Genomic DNA, 19,642 nt, shown 5'->3' on the forward strand with positions numbered 1-19,642 from the left:
ATATATATATATATATATATATACACAAATGAAACAAAGCTGAACATGAAGCTGACAGTAATCAGTCAGCTATGTCCTGTTATACAAACAGCAAAAAGAGTAGTTAAGCAAACTGGTTCAAGTCACACAAAACACAGGATTCTGTATTTACCAGACTTGGTGGTGGCATCGAGATCATAATTAAAAAATGTTCAAGCAAAAATAAATATACATTTTAAATGGGGAAGGTGTATATTTTAAATAGGTAGAAGAGCAGCAAACTAAAAACCAAACACAAACGAAACATAGTTTCCTTGTTCTTCTGAAGACAAAGGTAATTTCTTTTCCTGACCAAGTGTACCGTTTTAGAAATTTAGAAAATCTATTATGGCAATTGTCCCTGAACACTACTGAAAAATATACTACTAGTGATAAAATAACATTAATTTATTAAAGTATTTATTTTGTCCACAGCCTCTCTATAGATTTGGCTTCTCTGCAACTGCAACTTGACACTAAGTAGTTGCAAAGTTTGCTTATACTTTAAGCCAGCTCTACTGAAACAGTAACCGAACCCCGCTACTTCAATCGTTTCCTACATTTTCGGTCGTCCGTTGCCTTGTAAAAAAACTACACATAAATAATATATAATATTTTGGTATGCAGACTGTCACTTCTTTTTATGAAAAAACATGCCTTATTGTGTGGCCTTTATTTATATGAACTTTCATTTAAAAAAAACCCACACATTTGCAACCATTCCATTAACCCCCTGGAAAATTTAAATGGATTCATTGCTTTTTACATAGGACTATGTGACTGCAGGTACAAAGCGTGCCCACAAGGTGGCAGCCAAGAACTTTTCAGAAAAATACCCACTCACCATCTGAAAACAAAAGAAAACAAAGGCTCATGCATACTCTAGAGAGGAAACCAATTAGTGGTCAATAATGCAGTAATCTGAGCAGTGGTTTACATTTATTGTATTTGGAAATATAGCCAAGAACTGTTGACTTGAGAGTCTGTGTAGGTGTACAGAGATCTTGCTGACTGACAGCCGTTTCCTCAAGCTCCATATTTTCATATCTTTACGTCCTCTGATTTTAAAGCTACCACCCACACATTTCTGCAAAAATGTTTGAAGTCATATTTGATGAAAAGTTGAAGATGACATGTTGATTTCAGAGCAAGACAATAGTATTAAACACGCAACCAAGTAAACTCTTAAAGAGACTTATCTCTGAAAGAGACCATTTCTGAATTTAATCTTAAATTCTTAATAAAAACCACAGCATCATACTCTACTCTCAAACGTGCACAACACAACATCCAGGGGTGGATAAGCAGTGAGATGAAAGCTTTAAGTAGACAGTGATGTGTTGGGGGAAAAAAAAAAAAAAAAAAGGTTTTATTGATCAAACACTCTTTATTGTACTCAACAGAACTGAAAGCTGAACAAATGCATTATGGTTTAGTCTGTCAGCACTGATAATCATCGACGTTATGGTTAAACCACAAGAAGAGGGTGTGCGTGCATGTTTATTTGGACTCCGAGTAATATAATTAGAAAAAGGAAAACAGAGACGATAACGTGAGAAGGATGCGATGTTAAAAAGTTTGCTTTGAGGCCTCAGACGAAGGCGAGCCGAGCTCCTCAGCTGCCAATACGTCTCCGATGAAGTGATCTGCGTACAACCCTGAGGCGATGTCGATGGGCCGGAATAAAATCATTCACGTGAGTGGGAGCTCTTTAACCAAACTGACACATATGAAAAACAAAACAAAACAATAAAGACAAATTGAAATAAAAAATAAAAACACGGTTGGCAGCTTGTTTCAGTTGAAACACGTGGAACAGGTAAACATCGCTGACAGGACAAAAGAAGCAAAGTTAGAAACAGAACTTTGTTTTGCAGATTGTGTGCGTCTCAGAGGATAGATGTCGTTTGTAGGCAGCACATCCATGCAATTGCTCCTTATATATAATTCTGCACAGCTTTTCCTAAAGCAGATTAAAAAAAAAAAAAAGTTAAGCACACAGATGGAATGGATCGATTTGTATGCTGATGACGACTATGTACTGGATTCGGTTTGCAAATTTATGGCACATTTAGAACAGCCACCAGATGGCCCACTGCTGAAATAATACAAGTCTGCAACTCTGGTCTCACTTACCACAGGACGCAATACAAAGGCAGTATGCAGTAGCTGTTTCTGATCTGGGTGATATGGCTCTTTGCCCAGGGGAATCACTGTGTCAGGGGGGCAGAAGTGGCTTTTAAAGAAAGTAAGTCATAGTTTGCACTCCAAGTTTTCAATTGCTAATTAGAATATGCAGCAGTTCAAACTGGAAAGAGGTTAATGCAATCTTGATTTGTTTTGTGATACATTTCGCATCTAAACCATCCTGAGTTGAGACAAACTTGATTCTACACTGATAATTGATTCTTTAAAACAAACTTCGAGACCAGCCATGTGACTCTGATCCGGACTGAACTGCTGCTTATATCCGGGCTGACAGCATAAGACTACCAACACCTTTCCCACTTGATATTACACAGTCATCAGTTCGCAACCTACTTCATTTCATTTCCGTCTCTCCATTTGGGTGCTTAACTTTCTTACCGTCGCCGACATACTTGATGGGCTGGGAAAAACTGGCTGGAGTTTGCATTTTGTGCGAAACTGAAGAGCACCATCTTACGAAGGAAGCAAAAGAAAACCTGAATAGATTTCATGCAGCATCAGTCAAGTTTTTGTTATGGGTCTAAGTAACAGAAGAAAAGGCGATATGGCTCAACACCTTAAAGGCACAGCAGATTCGTAAGCCAATTACCATCCTAACTTCATCCCTGGTGGTGTTCGGAGTTTTTACTTTAAATTCATGCTGCTTCAGGCTCCTTCAACGCTCGGAGCCAAGTGCATAAAGAAAAACTGTGAAGCTGCCTCCTCTGGCACTTTGTTCAGCATTTGACCTACACACACTGCGTACATGCACACGTTATAAATGGCTCCATTTAACATGAAAAAGAATGCAAAGAAAACCTTCAACGCCAAATGATATCCGCAAACTTTGAAAATAAGACCAAAGTGTTTGGCAAAGAAACAAACTGACCGCTCGCGTCCGAATGAGTAAAGGCTCTTGGTTTCACTCATAAACTCAAAGAAAGCTGCCAAGATGATGAGCTAAACCATCGGTGGAAAAATCACAATTTGCCATCAAGCTCTGAGAAACCCCTCTCTGCGCCGCCACAGGAGGGAGCGTCCCGTACAATCGAAAGTCATGAGAGACCTAAACATAAAACTCTGTATTTTACACATATATAATATAATGGACAGATATATTACTGTAATATAGATATGACATTTCTCATTGGCATTTTGGACTCTAAATAAATCTTTTCAGGAAAACTGACACAAAATATATTTACAAAGAGACTTTTGGCATTCATGATAAACTCTTATGTTACCAGGTTACAGGATGTGCTCCACTGGATGAATGCGAGTGTTGACAGACTGGTGCGACTACAGCTTGAAAAACGGGAAAAAAAAAGAAAAGAAAAAGATAAAAAACAAACAAAATGTTTGGCATGTTGATTTGATCATTTCTTATATAAGATTTCTGTTTAAATATAAAATCAAAACCAAACAAGGACTGGCAATAAATCTTTGCTATTACACCACCCAGTAAGTGTAATTATTTGTCATACACAGTATTCAAAGGACTCCTGAAAACTCCCAAGCACGATACAAAGAAGGATAAGCTGGTTAGTATATACATGTATAGTCTTTTACAGCTGTACTCCTCAGGATAAGCGTCCGACTTTTCTTTTTCTAATACTCTGGATATATATATAAAAAAAAAAAAAGGAACAGAAATTTCCCCACGACCCTCATCTTCTCAGGGAGTTTGTTGTCCTTGTGAACAGTCACTCCTCTTTATCGCCAGTGGTCGGTCACTTGATTAATCTTCCTCCATCTGTGAGCAACGATGGTCTCGCATTTTGCCTGCTCTGTCCCGAGTCCCATCGTCAGCCCGTTAAATGAACCACTCCTTCTTTGATTCGTCGATAGTTTCTGGGTTGTCGGTGCCGATGATGGCCGTGTCGGCCGACTCTGTGGCCGACTCCCCGCTGCCCTTGGCCTCGTTGGTGTGGTAGGTGCCTTTGTGACGGAACATGTAGCGGATCAGGAACACCAGCGTACACAGGATGGTGAAGATCACCACTGCGATGATCCCTGTGGAAGAGAGAGATAGCACGTCGAATGTACTGAGTTTTTAGTCCCGTCTGCTGCCTCACTTCAAAGTTTTCATTGGTCCGCCGCCTACGTTTTCAGTGCCATCCACATTTCCTGGCACATAGCAAGCATTGATGCTTAAAATAATTTACCAGATTTCGGTTTCGTCTCCTATGGACTCTTTACTTCAGCACGTTCTCCGCCACATTCCCACATCATTTGTTGCAAGCTGGATCCACCTGAATTTTTTCCCATCCCACTTATCCTAATTACCATGCACTAGACTAGTGGCTAAAACAAAATGTGCACTGGTGTCACACCAAATTTATACCCCAGGGAAACAGAAAGTCATGGATTATGAATAAGAAGGTCCCAAAATCTCTAATCAAAATATTAATGTCAGGTATAGATTTCATTTGTTTTTCTTGCATTTATTTTAAAAATGGCATTGACCAGATAATGAAGTGAATTCTCCGTTTACATTTTAGTCCATGCTACTAAAATAAGAATTTATTTCATGCTTTTACACATTTTTACTGCAGGGTATTATGATTACTGCATATGAATCATCATGTGGAGATCAAAAATAATTACGCAAAACATGTCATTGATCTTACTTAATGTGCATTTTTAACCAAAATCTGCCTAAATTAATTTTTTTGAAAACTGCCATTTCAAAGTGTAAATCCCTTTCATTTACTATTTTATTTTATTTTCTATTACAAAATGAGACACGACACCCAAAACAAGGCTTCTGACCAGAACAAGTGAGACATTGTTTCCAGATCTTTTTATATCAGGTTGAACTATGACAACTCTTTCTCCGCATATATTGTTTTAGCAGTGTTCATACACTAAACATAAGTAGCGGTGGCACACCTCCAATGATGGCCGAGTCCCTGTTAACTCCATCAGGAATGACTCGCTCTTCATTTAGGGGAGTCTCTGCATCTGCACAGCGAAGAGAAAAGGGACAGGAAAAAGCATCAACAAAAAGAAAGTGTAACGTACAGCAAGTCTAGACCAGCTTGTAAAAGCAAAGGAAAAACACAAATTTCTGTTTTTTTTACTGTCTCTTTAATTAATGCTATCCTTGAATTCTTGTAAGATTTATTTCTGAATTTTCTGTGTTTCTTGTCTTTATGATGAAGTTTATTCATTAATATTCTGACATGCTGAGAATAAAGAGGTAGACCTTATTTATAAATTAGGTAACTTCTCAATGAAATTAGTTCCACTGAAATTTATTTATGGACGACAGAGTAAATGGGGATGGGTACAACCGTGTGAAACATCCGTCTGTAAAGCCATTTCAAAATCATACATTTTTTTCCTTCTTCACATTTATGCAAGACTGGAGTTGATTTATAACAAATTCCCAGCAAGACAAATTGAAATGTGGAGTTGAAACTAAATACAAAACATAAAAAAAAAAATAAAAAAAAAATTCTTGCTGGTAGAGGTATAAATAAACCTCTTTGCAAATCCTTTCATGAATGCAAGCAATTGTTGTCGTGTAAGACGATTATCATGGTTCATTTCTAAAGTTCTTACACGATTAAATACATAATTTCAGCTCAAGACGTATCTTGATAATGATTTGTATGTTAGGCTTGTAGCATGAAAGGACGTTTTGTTACTTTAATCTCGCCTAATTATAGGATATATTGCTTGTGCACATTTCAGAAGTTGGAATGTCGACCACAAAAAGCTCCTCATATGAGAGAACGTTTACAGGAGAGAGTTTTATTCTAGAAGTACCGACCGGTGTTGTCCAGAGGCCAGGGATTCGGTGCGGCCGACATTGGTGGGATGGTGAGAGGCGAAGCCCCGCAGTTAGATTGCACGAGTTTGCCCTGGTAGGACACAGGAGAGGCAGACGCAGGGTGGCTGTCGGCCTGGGCGTCTGCGGCTTTTCTCAGAGCAGACTTGAGGGGCGCGACTCCGTTGAACTGCACGCGGGACAGGCAGCCGATGAAACCCGGGCTGTTGTATCTCTCGATGAGGACGGGGTCTATGGGTCCAGTTTCTATGCAGAGATAAATGACGGAGAAGAGGAGCTTGTTAAATTGTCTTAGTTAACTCAGCACTGTATGAAACGAAAGAAATAAGATTCTCCGACACATGGTTTCGGATAGCAAACTTTAAACTTGCTGATTCCAAAGCAATCCCCCTTTGACGCTGAATAATACAACATTTAAGTGGGGGATTTAATTTTTTAAATGAAATAATTTGTCTGTTGCTGCTGCATGGCCTCGGACACACCCAGAAGGAAATGTTTGGACAATCACAGAGAACGCTATGACCTCATGATGACTAACAGGACTCCTCCATGTGCAACCACGCTCGTCGTTAATGAATCTGGATGATGGGATTCTGAGTATCTGGACATGGTTGATAATATAATTCTAACTCCATTTCATTTTGATGAGTCCAATCCAAGCTTGTGTGTGCACCAGAAATAGTCCTGTTTTTTTATTCCTCTTGTGCCTGGATCTACAAACTTCACCCCGTCTGTGTATTATGTCTTAATTTTCATGCCACGCACATGGTTTCTCTGTATTTAATTTTTTCTCTGTGTGTCTGCACAATGGCTATGCATTTTGAATGTAATACACACATTAATATGAGTAAAGCAATTTTTATGGCGAGACACAAGTCAAACAGTGGCTCTCGATCTCATCTAATCCAAATAAAATGCGTTGAAGTATGACCAAATGTGGAACAAGTTGAAAAGGTTTGGGAATTTGCATGAGGTGCACAACAAGAGTGGATAGAAACACACACACACGCACACACAAGAGGAGAGCAGCAGGTGCCAAACAGCAGGACAGCGGACAGATTTACTGGTACCAGCCATCTTTAAAGTGCAGAACATGCTTCTCTTCTGTATGCTTGAACATGTGCTGATCACTGCGGGGCCCTGTGTGTGAATACTAACATGCTTCTCTGCTGGGATTGCAACTGGGCTCCTTTGCACACAATGACATTTTCAATACACACGGGAAACTACCGGAAAGTGCAAGTCAGAAAGCAAACAAAGGATGTGGCAGATTTTATAATGCATTGTATAGAAAGGGTGGAGCAGGGGATCAACTCTAATCTTACATTTTATGAGCTGAACTTGCAAAGAGGCTCAGTTTGAGAAGCTTAGACAGAGTAGATATGGCAAAAGTGAATTCAACAGAAAACTACAATTACTAGTCCAAGAAGGAAAAATAAACTTCTACAGAAAAAAAGGGTTACGTTATAACCTTTCAGAACCTTCTTGGCTGGCAGAAAGTTGAAAATGATAAAGTACCATAAATTGTTGATTGTTAAATGTAGCAATTGAGGCTACGTAATAGTATTTATCGAAACATCCTCAATCTCATGAGCAGCACTTTATCAACATATAGGATCTAGTGATGAACAGAATCCCCAGATATCTTAGTAATAATAATATATATATAACACATTTTGATGCAATGATAAGTTGCTTTGGGACTGGTGTCATATTCCTTCTGCTCCTCAGAACTCTGAACCAAACTGCAAACAGAACCCAAGAAATTCTTGCATTCTTGCTAGAGAAACTACATAGATTGGATCTCTACTCCAGGTGCACACCAATGGAAAACAGAAAAAAAGCCTGCTACAACTTTAAAGATGAAATGACAAAATAATTATGCAACCAAAAAACAAGGCGATAAACGTGCGTCTTTGATTCCAGTCAGACTCTTTCATTGTTGCTACTTCTGTGTCTCTCTTTGTCCACCTGGACTCCAGATTTATCCAGATCCACTTGTATGACTCTGCATTAAGAGGCTGACTCATTAGCTATAGTCGTTCAGAAAAATAGATTATTTTTTTCAAACCCTTTTGTTCTCATTTTTAGGCAGAAACTTAAAATAAGTGACACCCAACTGGAGATAGTGTACTACTTTAAAGTTTGGATTAGCAGCTTTAAACTACAGTAACATTTGAAGAAATTCTTGGATATTTATTCACAAGCATCTTAAATAGTTTCAAAAAAGCTTGGTGGATTTTGGTAACAAATAATCAGTATCTTTACAAGAAAAAAATATTACAGCTCAATCCAAGGCATTGAAAATTGAAAGGTACGCACATATTTATCCATAAGTATGCATTATACATGAGGCCATTGAAGCAAAAAATCTAACATGCTTAGATTTCTTGTTTCTTTTCATTAATCTTTTGCCTTGTCCCGGCTCTCAGCACACTAATCTACAAACACCTACAAGTGATTTAACACTAACCACAAACTGATCTCCTGTTTGCAAAGCTTGGTCATAGCCTGTGTTAGCAGTGTCTACGCAGCTTTCTACACTAATCAATAAAACATGGGCAAAAACACAAAGCAAACAGCTCTTCCACACACACACACACACACACACACACACACACACACACTGGTTATAATTTGAAGACAGAATGGACTGCTTCATTTAGCCAGGATGAAAAGCAGCATCATGTTTGATTTATAGGTCCTTCGCTCGCGTGTGACCATATGTGACCCTTCGTTAATCCATCTCGACCAAACGCACGTTAATACACGGCAGAAGCTTCGCTGAAAAGAGTCGACTGCACCCTCAAAGACGGTGAGTCAGTTTGCATGAATAATTCAAAAAAGGAGGTGCAGAAAGAAACACAATTGGTAGTTATGGGGTGTTAGTGAGTGTGTGTGTGTGTGTGTGTGTGTGTGTAAGTTGGATGAATAAAACAGGGGAAGGAGAAGTGACAGGCAGAACTGGCTCAGAGGGTGGGTGTGGCTCCAAGGTTCAGAAGGAACGGGCATTATAAGAGGAAAGGTGGGTGGAAAACAAAGCGGAGAAAGTGTGAAGGACAAAAGAGTTGGAGAGAAACAGTGAGGAGAGAGGGGGAATCAAATGGTTCCCATGGCGACAAATAGAAGCTGATTGAGGAGTGGACGAGGGAGAGGAGACATTGTTGCTGGTGCGAGGTAATGGAGAAGCGTGATGCGTTTAGAGGTGCGTGAAAAGAATATCAATGTGGGTCCGTCCACCACGCCCTCCAGTAGATCTGGATCATGCACAAACATGCAGATGTTCTACTGAGAGGTGAAGACAAGCATCTTCACTGCAGTACATAAACAGATGGAAAAATGGGAAAATGGATAGAGGCAAGATTGAATAAATAGTTTAGAATCATTTGCTTTCTTCAAACATTTAAAAGTGATTAAAAAAAATCATAAATTGGCAAAATAAATAAATAAAAAATAAAAAAATTTCTTTATGTTTTGCAGTAAATTGAAATTGTCCTAATTGCAGCATTAGGACAACAATGTAACTTTTTAGCTTTAGATGTTAAGTCACATAAAAAAACAAAGCTGTCTTTTGTCTGAATTAAGCTAAAGCTACACAACAGGAGGCGGTGTCACATAAATGTTTGCTTAGAAAAGCGTGATGTGACGATTGATGAGGATCGGTTTTAAGCACAGCAAATATACCTGCAGCTTTCCCCACTCAACCAGAGAGAACACACCCACAATGGATTCATGCATTCACACAAACACACACAGGTATGCTCTTCAGCGCCACCTCCAGCATCCTCCTTGACCAGGATGCTAATTTTGTTAACACGCCAAACCAATTAAAAACCAACACAGACACGTTGACGTTGTCTCACTGTCTGCGATGGCTCTTTTCGGATCAGATTCTCTCACACACACACACACACACACACACCTACACAAGTGACTGCAGGGAACTCGCACAGACACATAAATTCCCATAATCCTGTTCATCTAGCAAGTAAACCGGTAAAAAAAGAAAGAAAGAAAGAAAAACATTCCCACCCATGAGTACAAAAAATGCGGCAAAAGAGGACGGGATGAAACTCTCTGCTTCAGATACAGATTCGAGGTTCAGTTTTCGCCGAGATGACTCAGTGACCTGCCGCAACCTTGGCACACACATGCAAACGCAGCAGCAACGCGAGCAGAGGACACACAGGCATGCATTCACCACAGTTACCTACACAGACTTGTGTCTGAAGAGTTTGTGCACCAAACCTTCTTCTCTTCTTCTTTCAGATGTTCTCTCTCTCTCTGTTATGTGGCTCATGTGGAAACAGCAACACACTGACAAGCATCTCCTTTTCTCACTGTTTTTTTCCCTCTTTTTTTTTTTACCTCTCTCTATCCCTCCCTTTTCTCTGCAGTGCAGTCCCACCCCCACTCCCAGACGCTTGCTGGAGAAAACCCGGATCCAGGATCCGATGTGGCCCGGACCAGGATTCCCCGATCCCAGATCCAACTCGTGGCTTTTTGGTGATGACGTCATTCTTTCGAGACGTATGGAGACGTACACACAAAACAGCCGTCTGAGCACAAAGGACAGATTGATGTTACAGAGGTAATCAAGCTGCCAATCGGAGACAGAAAAGGAAGGGAAATTTGTGATATCAGCTTGATCCAACACCAGGGTTTTATCAGAGCTTTGACTGGAGTCAGGATGTTGTGTGGCTGTCAATGCAAAGGTCAACACAAAACAGAGATGGTCAAAGGCTACTCTGGAGGAAGGAAATTGATTGGACTTAATCGTGACATGCTATTCCAAAGAAAAGGAAACGCAGTCGATTTGAGTCTAAACACCGAGGGAGTGAATCGCCGCTCTAAGGCACACACGGACAGACCTGAACGAAGTCATATAATAGTCCTGCTCCATACTGTTGAAAAGAGCAACATTTCTATAAATACGTATTATGAACAGGTTAATGCCAAGGCTTCAGCTGTTCAGGAAGTTGAGTACTTTTCAAACAGCTGCTGGCTAAGAGGTTTGATTCCTGCACTTCAACAGTCCAAGAAGTACTTGACCTAAACATCTGAGGATTATTTAGACGACTGGCTAAAAGCCTCCAACACCGTTTTTTTATTTATTTATTTTTTTTATCATTTTGTGACAAAAAAACAACGTTTAAATCCTGTTATTGACTGACTGTGAGGCTGCAGCAGATCCCCGTCAGTGTCAGACATGTTGCACTATATGAAATTCTGATAGTTATTTTACATTTCATTTTTTATATCTCCTGTTTTAGAATAGGAGACATATGTTTCCTATTGTTTAGAATATTTATCTGCCGTCATCGGCGGCGTTGCTAGCTAGCCTGCACATTCAAGGCAGGCTCTGCTGTGGGTGGAGGAGCTGAAGTACAGCGGAGAGCAGAGGGAAGGTGTGAGCAGCGCGTGCATGAGCATGATTGAGAGTGGCTCTGATTTGGTCGTTTCTGACCATGAGCGGTGTATTTCTGCGCTAACAGCTTTGTTTATACTGCCATATAGAGCACTTTCTCTTAAGTTATCTTGGCTCCCTAATAGAACTGAAGTAAAATACAGTAAGGATGATCAAATAAATATCAAAGATTTGAACAGTCCCTAAATAAAAGCGTTGCATTTAGCTCCTCTAAACATTACTCAGAGAGAGGTACTTCAGCCTTAAACTAGCAGATTTGCTTTCAGGCATGCGTTTTTCTTTAGCGGTATCTGTAGAAAGGGAAAAATATGTGGAAATAAAACAGATAAATTTAATTTTAGTGTGGTGCTAATGTACAGTACATGGCATTTACCCTGAGGGCTATAGTCGTCTGTCTCTAATGATGCTTTTCCTTCAGTTCGTTTCTTCTTTGAATTTATTCCTTCTATCTGACGCACACCGAAAGAGAGAGACCCAACAGATTTATAGCGCAGAAGACAGGAATGTGATTCTGTTGCTCCGGCTGCGGCATGACTCATCTCCCTCATCTATTCCAGGTGGGTGCAGAGATCTGCGTTGGACCAACACCAATCCACAGACTGACATCTATCACATATAGGTCTCATGAAATTACTCATACCGCTTAAGCTTTTTCCACATATTTCCCGTTACAGCCACAATATCCAGTGCATTTTAGTGATCAGTCAATAACTGTAAAGCAGAAAGTCAAAAAAATTCTTNGACATACTTGATGGGCTGGGAAAAACTGGCTGGAGTTTGCATTTTGTGCGAAACTGAAGAGCACCATCTTACGAAGGAAGCAAAAGAAAACCTGAATAGATTTCATGCAGCATCAGTCAAGTTTTTGTTATGGGTCTAAGTTAAGTAACAGAAGAAAAGGCGATATGGCTCAACACCTTAAAGGCACAGCAGATTCGTAAGCCAATTACCATCCTAACTTCATCCCTGGTGGTGTTCGGAGTTTTTACTTTAAATTCATGCTGCTTCAGGCTCCTTCAACGCTCGGAGCCAAGTGCATAAAGAAAAACTGTGAAGCTGCCTCCTCTGGCACTTTGTTCAGCATTTGACCTACACACACTGCGTACATGCACACGTTAGAAATGGCTCCATTTAACATGAAAAAGAATGCAAAGAAAACCTTCAACGCCAAATGATATCCGCAAACTTTGAAAATAAGACCAAAGTGTTTGGCAAAGAAACAAACTGACCGCTCGCGTCCGAATGAGTAAAGGCTCTTGGTTTCACTCATAAACTCAAAGAAAGCTGCCAAGATGATGAGCTAAACCATCGGTGGAAAAATCACAATTTGCCATCAAGCTCTGAGAAACCCCTCTCTGCGCCGCCACAGGAGGGAGCGTCCCGTACAATCGAAAGTCATGAGAGACCTAAACATAAAACTCTGTATTTTACACATATATAATATAATGGACAGATATATTACTGTAATATAGATATGACATTTCTCATTGGCATTTTGGACTCTAAATAAATCTTTTCAGGAAAACTGACACAAAATATATTTACAAAGAGACTTTTGGCATTCATGATAAACTCTTATGTTACCAGGTTACAGGATGTGCTCCGCTGGATGAATGCGAGTGTTGACAGACTGGTGCGACTACAGCTTGAAAAACGGGAAAAAAAAAGAAAAGAAAAAGATAAAAAACAAAAAAAAGTTTGGCATGTTGAATTGATCATTTCTTATATAAGATTTCTGTTTAAATATAAAATCAAAACCAAACAAGGACTGGCAATAAATCTTTGCTATTACACCACCCAGTAAGTGTAATTATTTGTCATACACAGTATTCAAAGGACTCCTGAAAACTCCCAAGCACGATACAAAGAAGGATAAGCTGGTTAGTATATACATGTATAGTCTTTTACAGCTGTACTCCTCAGGATAAGCGTCCGACTTTTCTTTTTCTAATACTCTGGATATATTAAAAAAAAAAAAAAAAAGGAACAGAAATTTCCCCACGACCCTCATCTTCTCAGGGAGTTTGTTGTCCTTGTGAACAGTCACTCCTCTTTATCGCCAGTGGTCGGTCACTTGATTAATCTTCCTCCATCTGTGAGCAACGATGGTCTCGCATTTTGCCTGCTCTGTCCCGAGTCCCATCGTCAGCCCGTTAAATGAACCACTCCTTCTTTGATTCGTCGATAGTTTCTGGGTTGTCGGTGCCGATGATGGCCGTGTCGGCCGACTCTGTGGCCGACTCCCCGCTGCCCTTGGCCTCGTTGGTGTGGTAGGTGCCTTTGTGACGGAACATGTAGCGGATCAGGAACACCAGCGTACACAGGATGGTGAAGATCACCACTGCGATGATCCCTGTGGAAGAGAGAGATAGCACGTCGAATGTACTGAGCTTTCAGTCCCGTCTGCTGCCTCACTTCAAAGTTTTCATTGGTCCGCCGCCTACGTTTTCAGTGCCATCCACATTTCCTGGCACATAGCAAGCATTGATGCTTAAAATAATTTACCAGATTTCGGTTTCGTCTCCTATGGACTCTTTACTTCAGCACGTTCTCCGCCACATTCCCACATCATTTGTTGCAAGCTGGATCCACCTGAATTTTTTCCCATCCCACTTATCCTAATTACCATGCACTAGACTAGTGGCTAAAACAAAATGTGCACTGGTGTCACACCAAATTTATACCCCAGGGAAACAGAAAGTCATGGATTATGAATAAGAAGGTCCCAAAATCTCTAATCAAAATATTAATGTCAGGTATAGATTTCATTTGTTTTTCTTGCATTTATTTTAAAAATGGCATTGACCAGATAATGAAGTGAATTCTCCGTTTACATTTTAGTCCATGCTACTAAAATAAGAATTTATTTCATGCTTTTACACATTTTTACTGCAGGGTATTATGATTACTGCATATGAATCATCATGTGGAGATCAAAAATAATTACGCAAAACATGTCATTGATCTTACTTAATGTGCATTTTTAACCAAAATCTGCCTAAATTAATTTTTTTGAAAACTGCCATTTCAAAGTGTAAATCCCTTTCATTTACTATTTTATTTTATTTTCTATTACAAAATGAGACACGACACCCAAAACAAGGCTTCTGACCAGAACAAGTGAGACATTGTTTCCAGATCTTTTTATATCAGGTTGAACTATGACAACTCTTTCTCCGCATATATTGTTTTAGCAGTGTTCATACACTAAACATAAGTAGCGGTGGCACACCTCCAATGATGGCCGAGTCCCTGTTAACTCCATCAGGAATGACTCGCTCTTCATTTAGGGGAGTCTCTGCATCTGCACAGCGAAGAGAAAAGGGACAGGAAAAAGCATCAACAAAAAGAAAGTGTAACGTACAGCAAGTCTAGACCAGCTTGTAAAAGCAAAGGAAAAACACAAATTTCTGTTTTTTTTACTGTCTCTTTAATTAATGCTATCCTTGAATTCTTGTAAGATTTATTTCTGAATTTTCTGTGTTTCTTGTCTTTATGATGAAGTTTATTCATTAATATTCTGACATGCTGAGAATAAAGAGGTAGACCTTATTTATAAATTAGGTAACTTCTCAATGAAATTAGTTCCACTGAAATTTATTTATGGACGACAGAGTAAATGGGGATGGGTACAACCGTGTGAAACATCCGTCTGTAAAGCCATTTCAAAATCATACATTTTTTTCCTTCTTCACATTTATGCAAGACTGGAGTTGATTTATAACAAATTCCCAGCAAGACAAATTGAAATGTGGAGTTGAAACTAAATACAAAACATAAAAAAAAAAATAAAAAAAAAATTCTTGCTGGTAGAGGTATAAATAAACCTCTTTGCAAATCCTTTCATGAATGCAAGCAATTGTTGTCGTGTAAGACGATTATCATGGTTCATTTCTAAAGTTCTTACACGATTAAATACATAATTTCAGCTCAAGACGTATCTTGATAATGATTTGTATGTTAGGCTTGTAGCATGAAAGGACGTTTTGTTACTTTAATCTCGCCTAATTATAGGATATATTGCTTGTGCACATTTCAGAAGTTGGAATGTCGACCACAAAAAGCTCCTCATATGAGAGAACGTTTACAGGAGAGAGTTTTATTCTAGAAGTACCGACCGGTGTTGTCCAGAGGCCAGGGATTCGGTGCGGCCGACATTGGTGGGATGGTGAGAGGCGAAGCCCCGCAGTTAGATTGCACGAGTTTGCCCTGGTAGGACACAGGAGAGGCAGACGCAGGGTGGCTGTCGGCCTGGGCGTCTGCGGCTTTTCTCAGAGCAGACTTGAGGGGCGCGACTCCGTTGAACTGCACGCGGGACAGGCAGCCGATGAAACCCGGGCTGTTGTATCTCTCGATGAGGACGGGGTCTATGGGTCCAGTTTCTATGCAGAGATAAATGACGGAGAAGAGGAGCTTGTTAAATTGTCTTAGTTAACTCAGCACTGTATGAAACGAAAGAAATAAGATTCTCCGACACATGGTTTCGGATAGCAAACTTTAAACTTGCTGATTCCAAAGCAATCCCCCTTTGACGCTGAATAATACAACATTTAAGTGGGGGATTTAATTTTTTAAATGAAATAATTTGTCTGTTGCTGCTGCATGGCCTCGGACACACCCAGAAGGAAATGTTTGGACAATCACAGAGAACGCTATGACCTCATGATGACTAACAGGACTCCTCCATGTGCAACCACGCTCGTCGTTAATGAATCTGGATGATGGGATTCTGAGTATCTGGACATGGTTGATAATATAATTCTAACTCCATTTCATTTTGATGAGTCCAATCCAAGCTTGTGTGTGCACCAGAAATAGTCCTGTTTTTTTATTCCTCTTGTGCCTGGATCTACAAACTTCACCCCGTCTGTGTATTATGTCTTAATTTTCATGCCACGCACATGGTTTCTCTGTATTTAATTTTTTCTCTGTGTGTCTGCACAATGGCTATGCATTTTGAATGTAATACACACATTAATATGAGTAAAGCAATTTTTATGGCGAGACACAAGTCAAACAGTGGCTCTCGATCTCATCTAATCCAAATAAAATGCGTTGAAGTATGACCAAATGTGGAACAAGTTGAAAAGGTTTGGGAATTTGCATGAGGTGCACAACAAGAGTGGATAGAAACACACACACACGCACACACAAGAGGAGAGCAGCAGGTGCCAAACAGCAGGACAGCGGACAGATTTACTGGTACCAGCCATCTTTAAAGTGCAGAACATGCTTCTCTTCTGTATGCTTGAACATGTGCTGATCACTGCGGGGCCCTGTGTGTGAATACTAACATGCTTCTCTGCTGGGATTGCAACTGGGCTCCTTTGCACACAATGACATTTTCAATACACACGGGAAACTACCGGAAAGTGCAAGTCAGAAAGCAAACAAAGGATGTGGCAGATTTTATAATGCATTGTATAGAAAGGGTGGAGCAGGGGATCAACTCTAATCTTACATTTTATGAGCTGAACTTGCAAAGAGGCTCAGTTTGAGAAGCTTAGACAGAGTAGATATGGCAAAAGTGAATTCAACAGAAAACTACAATTACTAGTCCAAGAAGGAAAAATAAACTTCTACAGAAAAAAAGGGTTACGTTATAACCTTTCAGAACCTTCTTGGCTGGCAGAAAGTTGAAAATGATAAAGTACCATAAATTGTTGATTGTTAAATGTAGCAATTGAGGCTACGTAATAGTATTTATCGAAACATCCTCAATCTCATGAGCAGCACTTTATCAACATATAGGATCTAGTGATGAACAGAATCCCCAGATATCTTAGTAATAATAATATATATATAACACATTTTGATGCAATGATAAGTTGCTTTGGGACTGGTGTCATATTCCTTCTGCTCCTCAGAACTCTGAACCAAACTGCAAACAGAACCCAAGAAATTCTTGCATTCTTGCTAGAGAAACTACATAGATTGGATCTCTACTCCAGGTGCACACCAATGGAAAACAGAAAAAAAGCCTGCTACAACTTTAAAGATGAAATGACAAAATAATTATGCAACCAAAAAACAAGGCGATAAACGTGCGTCTTTGATTCCAGTCAGACTCTTTCATTGTTGCTACTTCTGTGTCTCTCTTTGTCCACCTGGACTCCAGATTTATCCAGATCCACTTGTATGACTCTGCATTAAGAGGCTGACTCATTAGCTATAGTCGTTCAGAAAAATAGATTATTTTTTTCAAACCCTTTTGTTCTCATTTTTAGGCAGAAACTTAAAATAAGTGACACCCAACTGGAGATAGTGTACTACTTTAAAGTTTGGATTAGCAGCTTTAAACTACAGTAACATTTGAAGAAATTCTTGGATATTTATTCACAAGCATCTTAAATAGTTTCAAAAAAGCTTGGTGGATTTTGGTAACAAATAATCAGTATCTTTACAAGAAAAAAATATTACAGCTCAATCCAAGGCATTGAAAATTGAAAGGTACGCACATATTTATCCATAAGTATGCATTATACATGAGGCCATTGAAGCAAAAAATCTAACATGCTTAGATTTCTTGTTTCTTTTCATTAATCTTTTGCCTTGTCCCGGCTCTCAGCACACTAATCTACAAACACCTACAAGTGATTTAACACTAACCACAAACTGATCTCCTGTTTGCAAAGCTTGGTCATAGCCTGTGTTAGCAGTGTCTACGCAGCTTTCTACACTAATCAATAAAACATGGGCAAAAACACAAAGCAAACAGCTCTTCCACACACACACACACACACACACACACACACACACACACTGGTTATAATTTGAAGACAGAATGGACTGCTTCATTTAGCCAGGATGAAAAGCAGCATCATGTTTGATTTATAGGTCCTTCGCTCGCGTGTGACCATATGTGACCCTTCGTTAATCCATCTCGACCAAACGCACGTTAATACACGGCAGAAGCTTCGCTGAAAAGAGTCGACTGCACCCTCAAAGACGGTGAGTCAGTTTGCATGAATAATTCAAAAAAGGAGGTGCAGAAAGAAACACAATTGGTAGTTATGGGGTGTTAGTGAGTGTGTGTGTGTGTGTGTGTGTGTGTGTAAGTTGGATGAATAAAACAGGGGAAGGAGAAGTGACAGGCAGAACTGGCTCAGAGGGTGGGTGTGGCTCCAAGGTTCAGAAGGAACGGGCATTATAAGAGGAAAGGTGGGTGGAAAACAAAGCGGAGAAAGTGTGAAGGACAAAAGAGTTGGAGAGAAACAGTGAGGAGAGAGGGGGAATCAAATGGTTCCCATGGCGACAAATAGAAGCTGATTGAGGAGTGGACGAGGGAGAGGAGACATTGTTGCTGGTGCGAGGTAATGGAGAAGCGTGATGCGTTTAGAGGTGCGTGAAAAGAATATCAATGTGGGTCCGTCCACCACGCCCTCCAGTAGATCTGGATCATGCACAAACATGCAGATGTTCTACTGAGAGGTGAAGACAAGCATCTTCACTGCAGTACATAAACAGATGGAAAAATGGGAAAATGGATAGAGGCAAGATTGAATAAATAGTTTAGAATCATTTGCTTTCTTCAAACATTTAAAAGTGATTAAAAAAAATCATAAATTGGCAAAATAAATAAATAAAAAATAAAAAAATTTCTTTATGTTTTGCAGTAAATTGAAATTGTCCTAATTGCAGCATTAGGACAACAATGTAACTTTTTAGCTTTAGATGTTAAGTCACATAAAAAAACAAAGCTGTCTTTTGTCTGAATTAAGCTAAAGCTACACAACAGGAGGCGGTGTCACATAAATGTTTGCTTAGAAAAGCGTGATGTGACGATTGATGAGGATCGGTTTTAAGCACAGCAAATATACCTGCAGCTTTCCCCACTCAACCAGAGAGAACACACCCACAATGGATTCATGCATTCACACAAACACACACAGGTATGCTCTTCAGCGCCACCTCCAGCATCCTCCTTGACCAGGATGCTAATTTTGTTAACACGCCAAACCAATTAAAAACCAACACAGACACGTTGACGTTGTCTCACTGTCTGCGATGGCTCTTTTCGGATCAGATTCTCTCACACACACACACACACACACACACCTACACAAGTGACTGCAGGGAACTCGCACAGACACATAAATTCCCATAATCCTGTTCATCTAGCAAGTAAACCGGTAAAAAAAGAAAGAAAGAAAGAAAAACATTCCCACCCATGAGTACAAAAAATGCGGCAAAAGAGGACGGGATGAAACTCT

General features: G+C 39.7%; 2 protein-coding genes and 2 long non-coding RNA genes across 7 annotated transcripts in view; 2 read left to right on the plus strand and 2 right to left on the minus strand.

The window, feature by feature from the left end:
- Positions 1–1,385: 1,385 nt before the first annotated feature.
- LOC103135251 (contactin-associated protein-like 2) lies at positions 1,386–11,992 on the minus strand. Of its 4 annotated transcripts, XR_001661603.1 has the most exons (5): positions 10,250–10,626; positions 5,984–6,247; positions 5,098–5,169; positions 2,448–4,218; positions 1,386–2,408 (listed from the first exon to the last, which is right to left on the minus strand). XR_001661603.1 is itself a non-coding variant. In XM_016669371.1 (4 exons), the coding sequence occupies exons 1-4, from the start codon at positions 11,975–11,977 to the stop codon at positions 4,019–4,021; spliced, it is 711 nt and encodes a 236-aa protein (XP_016524857.1). In that variant the 5' UTR covers positions 11,978–11,992; the 3' UTR covers positions 1,386–4,018. The 4 variants fall into 4 exon arrangements, 3 of the variants coding, with proteins under 3 accessions (XP_016524857.1, XP_007547945.1, XP_016524858.1); XM_016669371.1 differs by lacking the exon at positions 10,250–10,626 and adding an exon at positions 11,803–11,992 and having other exon boundaries at positions 1,386–4,218; XM_007547883.2 differs by having other exon boundaries at positions 1,386–4,218.
- On the plus strand, positions 6,247–19,554 carry LOC107835782 (uncharacterized). Its single transcript, XR_001661604.1, has 2 exons — positions 6,247–8,630; positions 16,587–19,554. It is a non-coding gene; the product is annotated as an uncharacterized LOC107835782 (long non-coding RNA).
- LOC107835784 (uncharacterized) lies at positions 10,739–12,166 on the plus strand. Its single transcript, XR_001661606.1, has 2 exons — positions 10,739–11,409; positions 11,987–12,166. It is a non-coding gene; the product is annotated as an uncharacterized LOC107835784 (long non-coding RNA).
- The window catches only part of cntnap2a (contactin associated protein 2a), a 285,382-nt gene continuing 278,240 nt past the window's right edge, over positions 12,501–19,642 (minus strand). Inside the window, exons 24-26 of the mRNA XM_007547884.2 lie at positions 15,548–15,811; positions 14,662–14,733; positions 12,501–13,782 (exon numbers count right to left, since the gene is read on the minus strand). Coding sequence (XP_007547946.1) covers positions 13,583–13,782; positions 14,662–14,733; positions 15,548–15,811 — 536 coding nt within the window. The 3' untranslated portion in view covers positions 12,501–13,582. The remainder of the gene's footprint in view (positions 13,783–14,661; positions 14,734–15,547; positions 15,812–19,642) is intronic.

Source organism: Poecilia formosa, unplaced genomic scaffold (assembly GCF_000485575.1).
Source record: "Poecilia formosa unplaced genomic scaffold, Poecilia_formosa-5.1.2 Scaffold22, whole genome shotgun sequence".
Classification (NCBI taxonomy): Eukaryota; Metazoa; Chordata; class Actinopteri; order Cyprinodontiformes; family Poeciliidae; genus Poecilia; species Poecilia formosa.